The sequence below is a fragment of the Syngnathoides biaculeatus genome, chromosome 23 (genome assembly GCF_019802595.1).
Source record: "Syngnathoides biaculeatus isolate LvHL_M chromosome 23, ASM1980259v1, whole genome shotgun sequence".
Classification (NCBI taxonomy): Eukaryota; Metazoa; Chordata; class Actinopteri; order Syngnathiformes; family Syngnathidae; genus Syngnathoides; species Syngnathoides biaculeatus.
This window is the reverse complement of record NC_084662.1, coordinates 7376574-7394598: the sequence shown is the minus strand read 5'-3', so window position 1 is coordinate 7394598 and position 18025 is coordinate 7376574. Positions and strand designations below refer to the sequence as shown.

At 47.2% G+C, this 18025-nt stretch overlaps 1 protein-coding gene across 1 annotated transcript in view; it reads right to left on the bottom strand.

The window, feature by feature from the left end:
* Positions 1-18025, bottom strand: part of tbc1d32 (TBC1 domain family, member 32) — a 31655-nt gene that overhangs the window by 12380 nt on the left and 1250 nt on the right. The window contains 27 exon segments of the mRNA XM_061813191.1: positions 251-379; positions 915-1040; positions 1109-1202; positions 1926-2034; positions 4221-4343; positions 7634-7722; positions 8175-8294; positions 8940-9058; positions 9318-9405; positions 9980-10118; positions 10678-10757; positions 10934-11086; positions 11089-11143; positions 11316-11443; positions 11513-11655; positions 12021-12110; positions 13480-13617; positions 13739-13826; positions 14675-14734; positions 14798-14930; positions 15015-15076; positions 15195-15298; positions 15599-15677; positions 16101-16220; positions 16554-16625; positions 17118-17274; positions 17349-17513. Of these exon segments, the coding sequence (XP_061669175.1) occupies positions 251-379; positions 915-1040; positions 1109-1202; positions 1926-2034; positions 4221-4343; positions 7634-7722; positions 8175-8294; positions 8940-9058; positions 9318-9405; positions 9980-10118; positions 10678-10757; positions 10934-11086; positions 11089-11143; positions 11316-11443; positions 11513-11655; positions 12021-12110; positions 13480-13617; positions 13739-13826; positions 14675-14734; positions 14798-14930; positions 15015-15076; positions 15195-15298; positions 15599-15677; positions 16101-16220; positions 16554-16625; positions 17118-17274; positions 17349-17513 (2963 nt within the window).

The following is an 18025-nucleotide window of genomic DNA, read 5'->3' as shown; positions in this document are numbered from 1 at the left end:
ACACGAGTCCACGTGCGGAACCGATATTTCGAGGAATCTCGTTCAAGCGTCAAGGGGAACAAAATATGACTGACTTTGAATAAAATCCCTGTATTGATGCTCAAAGTCGGGCTGCTCCGTCATCATCATCTGCGGTCGTCTTCAAACAATGGACTCGTTGTTCCGTGTCACAGGCAGAACCCCCTAATTGATTTCGAATGGACTCGGACGCCGCGATGATTTATAGTCAGCCGTGCAAAAAGAGACATACTTGCATGATCTGTGATGGCAAATCTCAATCCATCATCTTCAAACGATCGAGACTCAACGTTCAAGGTCGGAGCAAAAGAAAATCGTGGATTTCGTCTTCGAGCGACTGGGTCAACAGTTGCATTTGTTTCTAGGTACAAGATACACGTTTGAAGATGCAGTCATTGCTAAAAAGGTGCAACGACTGAGAACTATGTAGCAATTAATTGTGGAATTCATTTCATCTTGATTTTTTTTTTTTTTTTCCCGTGGGGGGGGGGGGGGCTTCTAAAACCCGGGGCCTAGTAGTGCACTTGGAACCTGATACAAGTCGCCCCTCTCGCGCTACATAAAAACTCGAGCGTGTTGGTTTTCATCATCAGGCACAATTATAATTTGCAGCGCACTTGTGAAAATACATCTTTTTTTTTTTTTTTTAGATTGTCAGCTGGTGTGGCTCCTTTAGAGCGCCTCGTTATCAGCCGCGAGGGATACGCGCAAGAGCACCTTAAGCGGACACGTTCCCTGGATTTGGGATTTGCGAGAGTGGCTTGATTATTCGTGAATTTGAAGGTTCATTTTATACACTTATCGATCATAAAGGTTTAAATTTGCCGATGTTTTTAACAGTATTCCCCCCCCCCCCCCAAGTGCTTTGGATTACCCCAAAGTGGTCATCGTCCTACCTGTGGTGCTCAAGCTGTGGTGCCCGGCAGTCACAGCTTGGCGGTAAAGGCGGCGGCACGTTTCCATCCAGCTCTCTCCCGTCTTTGCAGATCGAGGCGACGTCAGGAAGTCCGTCAGCTCAGGTTCTGTGCAACGAGGGCAGGTGACACCCCCGGTTCGTGTCCCGGCACAAATAACATGGAGAGAATCTCACCCAGCGGGTTCTGTTGGGGTCTGGCTGGGTCCAAAGTGTAGCAGGTGGGGGGAGGGAAGGATGAAAACATGGGCCACGGATAAGGATCTTCTCCCTGCGTGGGAGACGGGGAAACCGGATCAGTACCTAACAACGATTGAGGTTATAAAAGAGCCGGTTAGTTGGTGATTTGTCATTTGTTTGTTTCACTTTCTGCAACAAAATCTGACGTCGGTCTGCGTCTTATTTCCGTGGTCTTGTTCTTCCACCGGTCTCACGTCTCCTCGGTCTTGATTTTCACTCAGCCTCACGTTTCCCCCGCCTTGGCTTTTAATTTTGAATTCTACGCAAAGTGATTTACGGGTAAGCTCACCAATAAGCGAGTGATTGTTTAGCATTCAGCGTGATGGAGGTTGATCAAAGCGGAGTCGCTCCACACTTTGCATCTCGTTCTTTCCCTTTTTCTCTCTTTTTTTTTATATTCAGTCAGACGTTTATTGCGTTTGTCGTAATCTGGGTTTTTTTTCCACCCCCCTCAAAACTTCACACCCAAAAGGCATAAACGGGAGAGCCGTGAAATTTTGAAGCAAATGTTCTTGAGAGCAGAGCTCTGCACGCCCTCCTTCCTGTTGGAAATGTGTCACATCCTCTCTGTGACCTCCTCTTAAAACCGAAACCCTGTTTTGTGTTCGCTGAAACGACACCTGAATAATTGATAACCAATTCCCAATCCTGCGACGCTGCCGGCTTCAAAGGCGCTGAAGCGACGTCTGTAATAAAAAGGGCATCGATACCCGATACGATTGAGTCGGTTTGTGTTTGGGGCGTTGACGCTGACCTCCTGCAAGGCTCGCGGGGGGAGTCTTCTCTCGGAGGGGCCTCCGACGACGCCAACGCGGACCAGCGCGTGGTTCCTCTCCACCGACACGTTGTCTATGATGAAGTTCCTGAGAAGACACGACGATCACAACGCTCGATGTTAGGAGATCGATAAACCTTTTCATCATGTTTGTAAACAGAATCCATTTCTCAGTCTTGGGCTGGACCTGTTTTTACATTTTCTCAGTCTTTTGTTTTCATCGGTCTCAGATTTCTTTCATCTTGCTCATGACTCTGTTTCACATTTGCTCTTTCTTGGTCTTGACTTTGTTTCATATTTCTTCGGTGAGGGTCTGGACTCCTACTTACATTTCGTAGTCTCACATGTTCTTCGTCTCGGTTTTCTCAACTACCGAACAGTCTGTCCTGATTCGAATTCACATTTCCTCAGTCTTGGTCTTGATTTGGTCTTAACATTCCCAGGGTCTAGTTCTTGAATCGGACTCAACTTCCAAAAGCTTTTTGTTCTGACTCGGGGGAGTGTTTCCGTCTTCTGGGTCTTGACCCGGTCCTGCATTTCGTCCATCTTGGTCTAATCTCACATTTTTGTACTACTCGGCGGTAATAGGACTTGAGGAGTACTTTAAAATTCTCAGGAGCTTTATGAGCCATTCTCAGTTTTTAACAGCAGAAAAGGTTGCCTGTGAAAAGTCCAATTACAAATTTTCTACATAGACTGCAAACCATAAACGAGAGCCGCCACAGTAGATTATCGCGGCGTGAGGAAAGCTCGGCGTTAACGTCTCATCGGTTCTGTGAATTTTCCAATATGACTGCCTTTAAATGCTGAACGCTAACTGCCTTAGTTCCGGTCTCTGAAGCAATTTGGACGTGAAAATTGGCAGTAAGTAGGAGACGCCGCGTTCCTTGCAAAGGTCTGCTCACGCTGGCCATGAGCGACGATTCAGAGCGGCTCAAAGAACTCCGCGAATTGAAATGAAACGTGCCTCGCAAGATGCGTTTGTGGCGGCCAGAATCGGGTTCGGACATGGGAAAAAAAGATGACGACATCGGTCAGCCATGATGGCGGTGATGACAGAGGGAGAAAAAAAAAAAAAAAAGGCAGACGAACGAAGGAGCCGTCATGTCGTCCGACGCACAGACATGAGCTGGCGTTTCCAGGCCATTTACAGCTAAGGCAGCCGTCATTAGCGTGACAGATGGGCTTGGAACATTTCCACTCCGCTTTATTCAGCTTTAGCCGTGACAAGGCGGGGGAACGATTTCTCCCGCTGGGCGCTGCTTACGTTTAAAAAAGGGGGGGAGTGAGGGGGCAGGGGGTCTCCAGCAGCACCAACAAACCCAAGAGATTTTGAATGCTATGTAGGTTGAAAGATCACAGACAATGTATGACCTTTGGTTGAATATAAGGACGGGACAGCAGACACGTCACAATCCTCGACAGATCGACCTTCGCGATAAGCGCAACCAACGAAGCAGGAAATCTATTGGATCTGAATGACTTCCAACCAGAGTTGCTGTAAGTATCCCGTGTTCAAAGACCACATGGGTACCTTGAAATGGGTTATCGGCGCTTTATGTGTTGCAAATCGAAACAGAATTGATTATATCCGCGCAGCAAACCTGACCAAGTAAAAGTTTGAATTTTGCACTCTACAGGTCGGAGCTCTCAACTGTTCAATTGGCTTTGAGGATTTAAAGATTCTATTCGGTGAAAGCAAACAAAAAAAATAATAATATTTTTCTTGGAGGTATCCACCAAAGAACACCCTCCGTGGTTGCATGTCGACTAACAGCTGCCGTGACTCAGTCAGTACCTTGTGCAACATGTTGAGCTTTTGTACCGCATTAGGACAGGCCCCTCGAGGTGAATGGAAAAAAAAAACAACCCTCGAGCGCACATCAAAACGTCAGACTCGGCAGCCTCCAAATGTTCCACAAAGCCTCCGGCAGGTGAGCGGCGAGCCCGCTGAGCTCTTGGCATTTGGGCTCGGAGCGCTGCGGCGCTTTGCCGCGACCCTCCGCCGCGGACGCACAAAGCCCACTCGGCTCGACTGAAGCGGCCACGCAAGTTCCAGGAGCCTGTCGAGTATTCAAAAACTATTCTAAAACGGGTCAATTAAACCTGCCACGTAACAGAAAAGATAAACACATACCCGTCATTCAGAGCACAACTGGAAAATACGAGTTGACGTGATCGTAATTAAAACTATGACGTACAAGTCAGCTACAAAACAGTAATGATTCTTTACTGCATAGATGGTTGAGGCAAAAAGGCAAAGTGGGTGCCCACCCTTCGCCGGGGTCCTCGTCGGCCATGTTGTCCCTCTGGCTTTGCAGCAGCATGGAGCAGATGCTGTATTGGCTCTCCAGCAGCAGGAAGCAGTCCAGACTGGAGCACAGCACGCTGAGCAACCTGCAACCACACGCTGTGATAGAATTGCAGTCCATTTCCAGGCGATAGATCAATGCTCACGTGCATATATTCTTTATCATCTGCATAAAAAAAAAACCATCTCATATTACTGCAGGTTGTATTCTATTTTATTGTGTTATTACGAATGGTTTTATTTGGTTAATACTACAGAGTCTTGCAAATATTTGGGTTTTTCTGAGGACGCTGGAACCAATTAACGAGATTTGCATTCATTATAATGACAATATATGATTTGGGATACAAACACCGACAAGGAACAAATTCAACTTGTATCTCAAGGCACCACTGTACTATGATGTCATGATAAAACCTCTCGTAAGGACATAAGATGAAGTGGCGGCACAGAGAAATAGAACGGTAAAGTAGTAAAGTACCACGGACTCAATCAAAGTGTGCTCAAGTGTCAGACCAGGATAGAATTCCCAGCGACATTCCCTGTCACGAGTGTCTCTGAGAACCGGATTAGTGAAGGCAATTTTCTCCGCCAGCTTCACTCGCAAGTTTTAAGAAAGGGGAAAAAGTGGGGGAATCCCCGCGAGAAGCCTTCACGGTTCATTTTCAAATGCTGGTAATGACGCCCGGCTTACGCATTCTGCCGAGACTCTGCACAGGCTGCAGAATGGCCGGGCTTTGGGCTTTGTGCTTTACAAAACCCGACACCAAAAAAAAAAAATACATTGGATCCCATCAAAATTCTAAGGGAGCAAAAAGTCCCTCACCTGGCCCGCGAGGACTGTGTGGTGCGGCGTGTTACGTACAACCTCGGGTACAAAACCCGACGAAAGCTTGCAAAAGATCCGTACAGATCGTACCGTCGATACGAAGATCTCTACAATCGGTGGCCCTCCACCAGATAGAATACATCTCTGAGTGAAGAAACAGCTGATTGGAGATTAATAATTACTGTAACGTCTGCGAAAATAAGTTAAAACAGCTATGATTTTTCATTTTGCTTGTGCCCCGCGATTGGCTGGCAATCAGTTCAGGGTGTGCCCCGCCTCCTGCCCGATGACAGCTGGGATGAGCTCCGGCACTCCCGCGACCCTCGTGAGGATGAGCGGCTAAGAAAATGGATGGATGGATAAAATAAGCTGAATTCACTTTGCAAAGGCTGCGATGCAATCAGTTGTTGAGCTGTAGTGTGAAATTCAGCATTTCCGTATTTTTTTTTTTTTTTGGGTTTGCTGAAACATTGTTTTGGACCCTGGCCCCTCCCACAATACAGAGGACCTGGTGCGCTTTTGATTGCCTCATCAGTTATCCGCAACAATTTGGATAGTCCACTGGTACGGCCACGATTGAGCGCCTCGTTGTCAGGTTTTCGTTTGCACACGTTATACACTGAAAGGCCGGAAAAGCGAGGGGGCGGGGTTTAAACGTCCGACTTGACAGTCGGCGCATGGACCTGCTTGCGCGGCGGCTTCAGAGCGCCTCGTTGTTGCGGCGTGGAAAAGCCACATGAGCACCCAGTGGGCTATATTCCAGCCCCTGGAGATTGCAACGGCCCACAAAAGTGAAAATCATCTTTGCGAGGGCACATTTAGAACCACACACACGCTGAGATTGGATATGAGTATCTTGTGCAGATAATGACGCGTCTTGTGAGTGTACAGGAAGTTGTTGGTAATTGGCAAAGTCTTGTGACTGACAAGCACTCTCAGTGGCTCTGGCAGCGGCCAAGTGAGAGGCTGCCATCTTGTCAGGCCCGCCGACCTCGCTCCCCCGTTTGAGAGCAACGCTCCGAGAAGCCAAGCTGTTAGCGCTTTGTCTGCTAAGCTTCTCCCCACCGCCCCTCCCCGGCTCGCACGTCTGCTGGATATCTTGCCGTGGTTTTTTTGGAGGCTGTCTTTTATTACTTCACTAACAATTTTGACACAGTGACAAGGAGTAGGGGATGTGCTTCGACGGTGCTTGAAAGTAATCGTAAAATAAAATCATTGTGTGAACCAGTCCAAGAGAGATGACGTCATGAAAGTCGTTGCCGTGGGTGATGTGTTTTTGACATTGCAAACTCAAAATGTTTCCACAGCCTCAAAGTGTTCTGTCTGCTGTCCTGCGCTCCTCTGGAGCATACAGCACTAAGGACAAATGTTCTTTTAGTCTTGCTTTAAAAAAAAAAAAAAAAAAACACGGCTCATATTCCCGTGCAGCAGAAATGCGCGGCGATAATGAAAAAAAGAAAACGAACAAAATTTACGTTCTGCACTAGCGCACGCGCCGAGACTCGCCGTACGTTAATCCATCACCGGCGGGGAGGGCGTAGCGATCGATGCGGGTCCGGGGCGAATGCCGGTTGCCATGGCAGCAACCGGAGAAGACATTTGGGCTCTTCATCTTCGTCGAGAGGGTTACTTTTATGGGATGTTGCAACACAACAGCAGCATATTAAAAAGATAGCGGCCGAGCCGGAGACGGGCAAAGCAACGCCTCGAAAGTCCAACAAAATAAAGCCTCGCCGTGCGCGGAGCGCGGCGTGGCGGGGAGTCGGCCAATCTGGTGAGACTTCGGGGGACGGTAAAAACTTCACCATTCAACGCGCATCACCGCTAAGTAGGCGCATCGGACGCATAACGGCAGATTTATTCTCCCGTCCGTCGGAGGCCGAACTTAGCAATTAACCCGCAGCTTGATGGCTCGTATAATGATGAACATTTAAATTACAAACTTTTTACCAAAAGGGACAAACGCATACTTCCAGATTATCTGTGGAATTTGAAACTGGGTGGCGACCCATTCAGGGTGTAGTTCGCCTTTAGCCTGAAGTTAGCTTGGGTAGGCGCTAGTACTCCCACGACCCTTGTGAGGATAAGCGGGTTGGAAAATGCACACAAAGAAAAGTGAGAAAGAAAACTTGAAAAATGGGTTCCATTAGAATAATGTAAATCCGACAAGGGGGAAAAAAGGAACCAAAACGCTTTTTCAAGAAGCAAATATTCCTTTTTTAAGGCCACATCGCCCAGCCTTGAATTTCAGTTAGGTATACAGCAGCTATAATAGGAAGGTTAAAACTGTCCTATATGGTTTAATAAAGGCTTTATGATGGTAACAGATCCACATGGGGACTGACAAATATGGTCAGATCTGACCATATTTGGAGCTGAATAGTCAAACAACAAAGAGCAGCGTCACTATTGTGTAATACTGCCACAGGAGGTGTGTGTTGTGCGTCTTCAATTCAACGCTCCCTGAACGCAGCGCACCATCTAATAAGTAATTAACGTCGAGCTCGTTTGTGCGTATCGCCGCCGTCGACGCGGCGCGGCTCTCACCTCAGGCCGAACGTGTGCGACTGCTCGTAGTGGAAGAGGGCGCCGATCTTGGCGGCGGAATTCACGGCAATCAGCCTGTCAATCAAGTCCTGCGGAGCGCAGCGGGAGGGCGGGAACGTCACACACTTGCCGCTTTTAAAGTGGGAATGGTGCATGACAATGTGTGTGTGAAAGCCAGGGAGGGGTGTTGTGAATAGGTGCAAACATGCCCTCAAACGGATGAATGGGGAACTGCAGGCACGTGTGCTGAGTGAATGCAAGGCCTGGTGCACACGTATTAACTTTTTAAATCTTAAAAGATGTTTTATCATCTGCGACAGATCCCGCACATGAGGATTTTTTTAAAAATGGGCACTTTTGGTGTGTTTGTGGTGTGCTCGGATAATATCGACACGACACATCAGACCTGTGGACGATCTCGGAGAATAATTATCTTGATATTGTCTGGTGTTGGGTGTGCTTGGTCGGGAAGGGGCAGAATAGCGGGAAGACTACCGTTTTTTTTGTTTGTGTGTGTGTGTGTGTATGCGAGCCCACTCACGGGCACTGAGGTTGGCACTTCCCTCAGTGTGTATTCACTTTTGTTGGCCAAAGGTTGTCCAGCCAGCAGCTGCCACGCGGACTGCGAGGACGAGAGCAAGTTGACCAGGGACAGGAAGGACTGCAAAGACACAAAGTGACCCAGTAATACACACACACACACACACACACACGCGCACAAAGCGCACCAAAATTGGATCAAATGTACAACAAGAATCAGGAAATGCGACCACAGCGCGGTTCCGTTTTAACCTGATGCATGTCGTCCTTCTCACCAATAGTTGCTAAGATTTTTTTAAATGAGCAACATTCGCTGTACAAGCACTTCAGAAACACGAATATCTTCAGTTATACTTTGTTTGTCTTCAGGTAACAGTTGTTTGAAAGTTTATAATCATGGTAATATTTATGCTGATGACATTAGCCTGTCCCTGGCATTTTTTTAAAATTATCCGTTAGTATTAAGCTAACAGACCGCAGATATTTGTTAGACAAAATGATGTGGTTTAATTGCCTCTTTTGCTGTGGAACTATACAATGTTTTACTCTTTCGTTTTGTAGTCAAACGTCAACTGGAAGTGACAAACAGCTTGAAGCAAGCACGCGTTGCCTCTAATTCCATTCCATTCCGTCACTATTCATCTCTGGCATCGGTAGATGAATAAAGATGTATGATTTGAAGCAAATAAATAATCATTCTAGGACCACTTAGGTGACATTGGATGCAACGAAGATGTTGGGAGTCACTGAGTAAGTTGTTTCCTACCTTCAGGCAGCTCCTGTCAATGGGATCCACGGGTGTGGGATTGGGTCGAACCGCCCTGACATCCTCGCTGCCGCATTCCAGCAATGACCAAAGCTCCAGAACCAGGGCCCGCACAAAGCCTGTGGCCCACAAGTTTGAACAGGCCAGCACCAGAATCAAAATGGTTGATTGTTGATTGGTTGATGGTCAAAATGGCATATTTTTTTCCACCATATTTACAGGGTGTGCTAGTTTTCTATTACTGCCTCCTACAGGACTGGAGTGGAACAACAACAACTTTTTTTTAACAAGCTTTTTTTTTTTTTTTTTTAATCAAACGAGATGAAACAAAGCCCCCCCACAAGCTCGACGCCTCGCGGCTGCAGTGCGTCATCGTACCCGAACGCTGCAGAGCTGTCGCGCCTGCCGCCGTGGCCGCCAACTGCGTCACCATGACGCCGTAGCCGAACTTCTCACAACGGCTCACCTAAAACGACCAGAAAGTGAGAATTAGCCAAATGACACACATTTGATAGAAAATGTGCCAGTGGAGCGTTTGAAAATTCCAATTACACACCGGATTTCGAGTGCGAGTCCTTCGTTAGTTAAAAATAATCGCACTCCTTAATTAAAGAGCGAGCCGACAAGGCGCGGAATTATAAGCGTCAGCAAACAATGGCGCGAAATTAAGTGCGGGCGGTGGTAGGGGGTGAGCTACGTGCAAAAGGTGTGTTCGCAACTAGCATTCGCCCACTGCACACTGTTTGAATACTGAAGAGAACACCAGTGCAAAAACAAACAAACAAAAAAAAAAAAGAGTAAATATTAAATACAACTTTGAAACCAGAAAACAAAGTGCTATTATTAACTACGGCAAGGAGGATACATTTTCTTCGTCAGTTTTTGTGTTTTTATGTCAAGTGACGTCCATTTACTGGTTTCATTATGTATTTCCTCTGGCTGGGAGCTGCGACAATATTTTTGGACACAATTTTTTTTTTTTTTTTAAATACTTGGGTTTTTTGTTTCTTATGATGTAATATTAAAAAGTGCTCGTTTACCTGCATTTTTTTGCTAAAACGAGAGAACATGTGTGAGACGCACTCCTGCATGGCTCCCGTCTGCTGAAGCATCAAAACGCCTTTGGGCGTGGCTGCAAAGTTCAGCAGGCTGTCCAGCAATGTTTCCTCCCACATTCGCCTGCAATGTAGGAGGGGGGGGGGGGGGGGGGGGAAGAAAAGAAAAGAAAAAAATCAGCAGAGTCCGGGTCCAGTTAATAAATGCAATAAAACAGCACACCTGCCAAAAACCGGCAGGGTTCACTTGTTCTACTGTCAGGGGCTATATAAAATGATTTCATAGCCACCCAGCAGGCATCAGTCATCAAGAAAATTGTCTTCAGATGTCAACGTAAGAGCGCCGGTCACAATATTAGGTCTAGCAAATCCAATTAGGGAGCGACATTTTTTTTTCAAACTGCCAATAAAAAGGTAATAAAGCCCACTTTAAGTCCAACGCCGGTAGTGAAGTTTAAAATGGATTAAATATTAGATCATTGAAATTCAAAAGCTAAAAAAAGAAATCATGACACGTGTATCTACATACTGTTATTGTTATGTTTTGTTCAACCAATTTGTGAGTCATGAGTTATAATTTTTCTGCCGTTCATATCTGATGTGGAATATTTTCCCGGACTCAATCAATGTTGACGAAGGGCTGCCGCGCAGTGCAAAGGCCGCATATGGATGTGCTTAATTACATCTCTTGCGATTCCTGCGCAGAGGTCGCAGGGTTGTTTCCAGCCATCGGGGTCGGAATCCTTTCAGACAAGGAACCGGTCTGGGAATACATCCAAAAAAACAACAACAATAATATGCCGTCACATCAATCGATCACACCATTTATCGAGATATGATATTCGTGCTGACTATTTAGCACGTCTGCATGATTAATGCGACCACTCCAGTAAGTCAGCGGCCTGATGAATTTCCAGCGTACGGGAGACGGAATCGGACCTTTCTCCAGGCGGCAGCGACGGCTTTGTGCAGGCCGTACGCTCGCAGCACCCGCAGGCCCTCGCAGGTGTTGTACATCTGCCTGCAAACAAAGACGAAGGCCCCGCACAGAGCACGAGGAGGGCAGTCCCCTTCCCCTTCGCCCGGAACCGTGACTCACCATCCAGCAGCTTCGTGGTGAAGCTGAGCAGCACGTGAGCCGGCGTGCGCCTGCGAGCGGAAAAGGAAAATCGTCTCCGAGTCAATTTTCCTGTTTTATTAATGACCTGCTGCTGCGTCACACAATGTCATGGAAAATTCATCAGCTGGATGAAAGCCATATGAGGCGACTTTGAAATACTAACCATGAAAAATGTACTGTGCGGCTGTACTGACGACTCACCTCTGGCCGTGGCCTACGAGGAGGCTCTTCTCGTACAGAAAGAGAGCTAACCCTCCGTCGGTGTTGACCAGTCGAGCCAGGACGTCCGCGATCAGAGGGAGTGTGGCTGCGGGACACTCGACTTTGCTCTGCAGAACATTTCAACATCATAGACAAAAAGAGATCACGCACGCCTGAGTGTGTCGTCTGCCAGTCACCTGGCCTCCGGCGAGCGCCTGCGTGACGGGCGCCATCAGAGTCTGAACGACGGGCGTCTGGCGGAGACACTGGTCGGCGCACGCCGTCCTCTCGCACATGGCGCCCAGCGTCGCCATCACCAGGCCGCTGGGGCACAGCGCGTCTGACAAAGAGAAGCCGCTTCCCAATTTACTCGAGAAATCTGGTAGTCTGAGGTTTGGTTACGTGCAGCGGACTCGGGTTTGTCTTCCGCACCCTGACTGGCGTGGCAAATGTTTTGACAACTGTCACCCTGGCTTGTCTCGCGACCGAGGTGGCCGGAAACGCAGTGCGAAAACGTAGCCTGAGAATTAGACGAGCGAGAAGGCCTGACAAGGCGACGCTGGCTGAGGACAAGGCCACCTGATAAAAGATGCCACTGACGAATGTTGGGAAAGATCTCGACGTTCCCTCACCTCGCTGATTACTCGCTATCGTATGACTTTGTCATTTTTATTTTAAGGTGTGTGTGCATGCGTGCGCGCCCACCTGCGTGTCGGCTATCGTTGCCAAACGGCTGCGGGTGTTGCCACATGACCTTTATGAGAATCACCACGAAGTCCGTCAGGCCGACTGGATCTGTAAGGAGGATGTTGACGTGGTCCAAAACTATTTACTGGTCTGGTTTAAAGAACTTGTACTTTGTCTTGACTCACTTGTTTGCACGACCACGAGTCCATTTAGTACGCCCGTTTTTACAGCTTTGCCCAGTGAGGCAGATTGGGACCAGGATCCATTTTTCAAACCGGCTTGCGCGGCAATATCGACACGACGGGATCAAATAAGCGACATGATGAAAGCTACAAGTTGGAAAAAGGGGAGGCGAAGGGCCTCCATCATCACCGCCCACCGCAGTAGTTACTATTTCATGTTTCACGTGCAAGGAGTGTAATTCTGCATTGTTTATTACGCAATAATTATCATCCTTAATTGGGAATAGTATCAGTTAGGTCAGAGGTGTAAATCCCGTGTCATAAAAGTGACCTCCCCTTCTCTGGAATCAATAAAAAAGAAAAAGTCATCAATCTCAGGCCAACGCCCCGATACGTCGATGCAATCTTAACAGCCTCAATAAAGCGGTGAGTGCAGACGGGACGCGTCGCGCTCATCATCTGTTTATTACTGATTATACAAATCAGACACTTGCACTGTTACGTAAATCTCGGCGGAAAACATTCCATTGTCGGATTGCACAGGCTGCAAATAGTTCTGATGGTATTGCGGCCACGTGGCCGTGCGCCCCGTGAAGCTGTTGAGGAATTTACGAGCAAAATGTAACACATCACTCGATATATTTGTCGCTCTTTACTGTCGTTTAAAAGTGAGACTTTGCGCTTGATAATCATTCACATGTGTTGACTTACCTTTTCTACTGCATGAAATCAATGGCTATTTTCCAATAGCTTTACAGATCCAAAATGAACGCGCTTCGACAAAAATATGTATTTTCTCAGTTAGGGTAATTCTGTCTATTCGAAGGAAGACCCTGAATAAACTAAATGTAACACTTTACACGTTTCTGCTTTTTCACCGCGGTAACTATTTGGTCTTTTTGTGGAACCTTCATGATAAAAATGTGTCAGTTGCGGAAAAAACGGTATTTGTCCCAATCAATTTCATAATTCCTAATCTGTCCCCAAATAATGTAAAAGTATCACAAAATAGCACCGCTTTCATTTAAACTTTTCTACTACACCAATTGATCCAACCATTTTATTATTTTTATAGCTTTACAGATCAAAATAAGGCATTTGCTCCTTTTTTTAATTTGTCTCCCGAAATTTAATTGTGCCTATCCAACATCTTTTGATTGACAGAAAAACTCTAATTAGAAGGAGAGGAGGATTACGGTTGGTGTGGAATAGATGGAAGCGGGGACGATTTGTAATAAAATATATATATATATATATATATATGTATTCTGAGAACTGCAATGTGAGGGTTTGACCTTTGCGCGCAGCCACTTGGATGGGAAAGAGCTTCCTGCCGTTGGCGTAGAGGACGACTTTGCCCAGGACGCACAGCGAATGCACGACCAGCGCGTACTGCAGCTCCTTAGCGCTATAAACGCTGCTCACGTCCGTGCCTGAAACCCAAAGAGGCCGAGTTGCAAGGCAGCAGGGCGCGGGGTGACGTGGACGCACAAGATAATGACAATACTGCATTTGACTCTTTCCTTTAACAGATCAATAACTTTTTCCGCTCACCTGAGCTGTGCTGCTCCTCCGAGTGGACGCGAGCGCAACGCTGGATGCGCTCCTGGTAGACGACGCACTGCTGCAGCGCGGCCTCCACCTGAGTAGAAATTGTTCCCACAAACGACAACAACACCGTAATGGATAACTTGTCAGAATTGCTTACTTTGTTACTTTTTTTTTAGGGGTGGGGGGGTGCAGAATTCGTTTTTTACAGTGCACTGACTACATTGTAGGATTATGTTGACAGTTAATTTAGGGGCCGTTAAGGGAGGGATTCAGCAATAATCCTCTTTTAGACGCTGACAGCGAGGGGGAGGATTAATGAATCCCTTCTTCAATGGCAAACTGTCTCAGCGGAACCAGAAAAGTATAACGCGATCCGTTCCGTGACACCCGCTGACTTCCGAGTTGTTCAAATTGCACAGGAACACAACTGGGAATTATGCAAAATGACGTGATTTGTTCCAAAGTCAATCTATCGCCAGTGGGACCCTTGTTCGAAGTCACATTTTAGCATTCGGAATTGCCACGCTGCGCGTTAAACTGCGAAAAACAGAATGGAGGGGAAACAGGAAGCCATTTTCAGCGCAATAGCTGGTGCATTTTTAAAGGTACTGCTGTGGGTTCAGTTTGTGTTTTGTCGCGTACATTGCACTGTATAAGAAGTAATTTGACTTTTGAGTCATATTTTTCACCATGGATAATAGCCCTCTGACGCTAGCGTTAGCGTTAGTGCGGTGCTAGCGTCTGTGTACCAAGGCTTATAACCAGGTGCGCTAACGCTAGCGCCGCACTAACGCTAGCGCCGCATCACCGCATAAACCTCGGGGTTGAAAGCGTGTGAAAGAAGTCGCGGCTCGGAGGCCGGAAATTACCGTAAGTGTCAGGGGAGAAACTTTTCCTACACAATTCCTCAATTTTTTTTAAACTGTGACGCTCACTCACCAGACTCTTGTACTGGCTCTCGAGGAGCCGGAGGACCGCCGTCCTGCTGTAGGAGCCGTGCTGAGAAACGACACAAGCAATATAAAAATGGGAATAAACGCACAGATGCGCACACACACACACCATCCATTTTGTGAACCACGCGGCTCGGACGTCCAGCAGGGCCAGCAGGTGAGTGGGCTCCAAGAATTTCTCCGGTGAGTCGCGATGGAGAGAAAGGAGGGAGAAGGTGCTCTCTATGATTTCTTCCATGTACCTGAGGAAAAAAGCAAAAAAAAAAAAAAAAAAAAACGTGAAGAATTTCCAAATCTGAGAAAGAAAACGCGCGGGCTTGACTCACTTCTCTGGGTGGCGGATCCAGAAGGCGGTCACCTCTTTTTGAAAGTCGTTCATCAGACGCATCTGGGGGCACATGAGGATGATGATTCAGCAATGGCTGAAGCTACATTAGCAAAGGAAATGTTCTGTTTTGCCACGTAAAAGAAATTTGATGAGGAAACATTGACCGGCACGCGCTTACCTGTTTGAGGAGCGAACTGATCTCAGGCCTGTTGACGTCTAAGCCGCCGGCGCCGCTGGGAAAGCGCAACTTGAGGGACAGAAAAGTGGACTCCACACTTTTAGCTGAGCAGGAGATGAACATTTTCAGAATGTTTTCAAAAAGTCGAGTGGGACAAGAGGGACTGTCTACCGATAACAAGAAACACAACAAAACGATGTGACTTCACACATTCAAACTCCGGCAGCAGAGAAGAAGGCTAAAATTCACCATGTTTGCTCAAAGGCTCTGCCTTGGTCAAACGAAAGGTAAAGATTGTTTATTTCCCAGTGTTGTCAAAACTAGGTGCGACACCATGGTGAAATGTCAGACAGAGGAAAGAAAAATGGCAACACATAACGTGCGAACGGAAGCGACTGGCGTACCGAGGCTGGTGTGGATCTCCCGGGTGATGCTCAGGGGCAGCGAGGAGAAGCTCTTCGCGAAGAACTGAAGAACGTGGTCCTGAAGGAACGAGATGCCGTGCAATCTGATTACAAATTTGCTGGTGCGTGAAAGAAATAAGCCTGGGCAATGTGGCATTATTATTTTTTTTTTTTTTAATGCAAAAAAGCATTTTTTTTTAAATTTTAATTCCTCTCCTCATATTCCACATGCTACAATCTCAAAACTCTTTAAAATAATTTCAAACACATTTTACGTTACCCTTAAAAATAAACTCGCTGTAATTACCACTGACAACCCAGGCTAAAGTGACCTCAACAAAAAGTACACATTAAAAAAGGAAATAGTTCATCATTTTTTCAAAATTCAGCTGATTTTTGTCAATGCGTTCCTCTTTTGGCATCCATGAAGATGAGAGTGAATCACTGACGTATTATATCACAATTACTGATAAGCGATTGGCAGGCGGCGGCGGTGGCGTACACTGAGCTCGGGGTCGGTCAGAGCGGAGCACAGGTTCTGGCGTAGGCGGGTCCAAGCCTCGCAACTCACCACGTCAGACGGCGGCGCGCGACCGAGCACCTGCACGGCGTCCCTGCGCACCTTCGCGACACAAACAGAGATCAAATCTGTACCAAACACCAGCAAAGGAGACATTTTAAGGGCATTTTGATTTGAGATAATTTTATTGATTAAATCCGAACTGGCCGTATGGACTCAATATTTGAAATCAATACTTAAAAATCAAAGGAGGAGATGGAGTGGAGGGTGGGCAAACGCACTTGAGAGTCACCTTTATTTTTATTTTATTTTTTTTTTGTTTGTTTTAAAAGGACAGATGGGCCAGAGAGACTTAGAGGGAATGTTAATATTCTCGAAAATGAGAAAGTGAGGATTTTTGTATTGCGTCATGTGTGCCGTGTGCATCTTGTTCACCTCTTTGGGGTGACTTGAGTCCAGTTTCTCAGCCAAAGTCTGCAGTTGCTCCTGTCGGATGAAGGCGTAACTCTGGAGAAGTGGAGAGAGTGGTTGTGTTTTTTGGGAGGCGCATTTCGGGCCACAAGAACAAAAACTCGCAAGAATAATGGTCAAAACGTGATGTCATCAAGATTTTGTTCTGCCTGAATTCTGGGCTCGGTCACGTGATGAAGGCCCTTCGTCACGTTAATTTCGGTCAACAGCAGAGGGTGATATTGCCGGACGTGGGATCGGTGAAAATTGATGAATTTATGTTTATTTCTTATTCCACGAACTCATGATTAATCCGAATGCGGTGATCAGACTAGTGGTGGTAAATAGAGAGTATTCTTGGTCAAAAAAAAAGACAAAAACATACTTTGCAATCTGCTTAACGTGATAAAACTGTAAAGCACCGCCATTGTTCCGTCTCCCTTTCGAGCAATTTATTTCCAGCGTTTGCCAGCCGAACGTACGTGTAACATGAAATGTCCTAAAATGCAGGCTGAGACAAACGTTTACTTTATTTCGGGGGAAAAGAACCTGATTGAAAGAGGAGTCGCTGTCAGAGCAGTCGTCGGCGTCGCGGCCGAGCCGCGTCTCCTCGTCTTTCTTGGACTGGTCTTCCTCAAACGTGCCGACTAAGCACTCCGCCGCCGCGCTCACGGCGCTTTTCAAAGTCTGCGTCGTGTTTTGGTACCTGAAGAAACAAAACCGATGAAACAACGCCGGCGGTTTCACTAGACGGGTCCGCAACGTCCGGGTTCGGCTCACTGTGCCGACGCTCGGCTGCGGCCGGTCGCCGCGTGGACGAGGGCGTCGTGACCCGAGCCGACGGCGTGTTGGCCGTCTTCCCGCGACACCTTCCCGATCTCCTGGTCCACCACGGCACCCAGGGCGGTCTCCAATCGCTGGCGCAGGTACTTGATGAACTCATAGCTTTGGTAGCAAGACAGACGAGCTGGAAGTCGGCTCACGTCGGAAACCTGATCAACGGGTGGCTAAGTACGGCTTACCGAACGTCTAAATAATCGAAAGTATTGCTATGTATGTTGCGTTAAAGGAGCCTTCTATCCATTTTCTGAGATGCTTATCCTCACGAGGGTGGTAGGACTGCTGGAGCCTATGCCAGCTTCAGCTGTCATTGGACAGGAGGAGGGGTACACACTTAACTGGTCGCCGGCCAATCGCGGGGCACATGGGGACAGACAGAGAGTCTTCGAGTCTGCAAATTAATGTTTCATGTTTTTGGGATGTGGGAGGAAACCGGAGTGCCCGGACAAAAACCACGCAGGCACGGGGGGAACATGCAAACTCCACACAGGCAGGGCCGGGATTCAAACCTCGGTCTGCAAAACTGTGAGGCCTATACTCCAACCAGTTGGTCCGCCGTGCCGCCCCGTTGGCTGATTTATTTTAAATAAATACAAAAATGAAAATAACCAATTGCT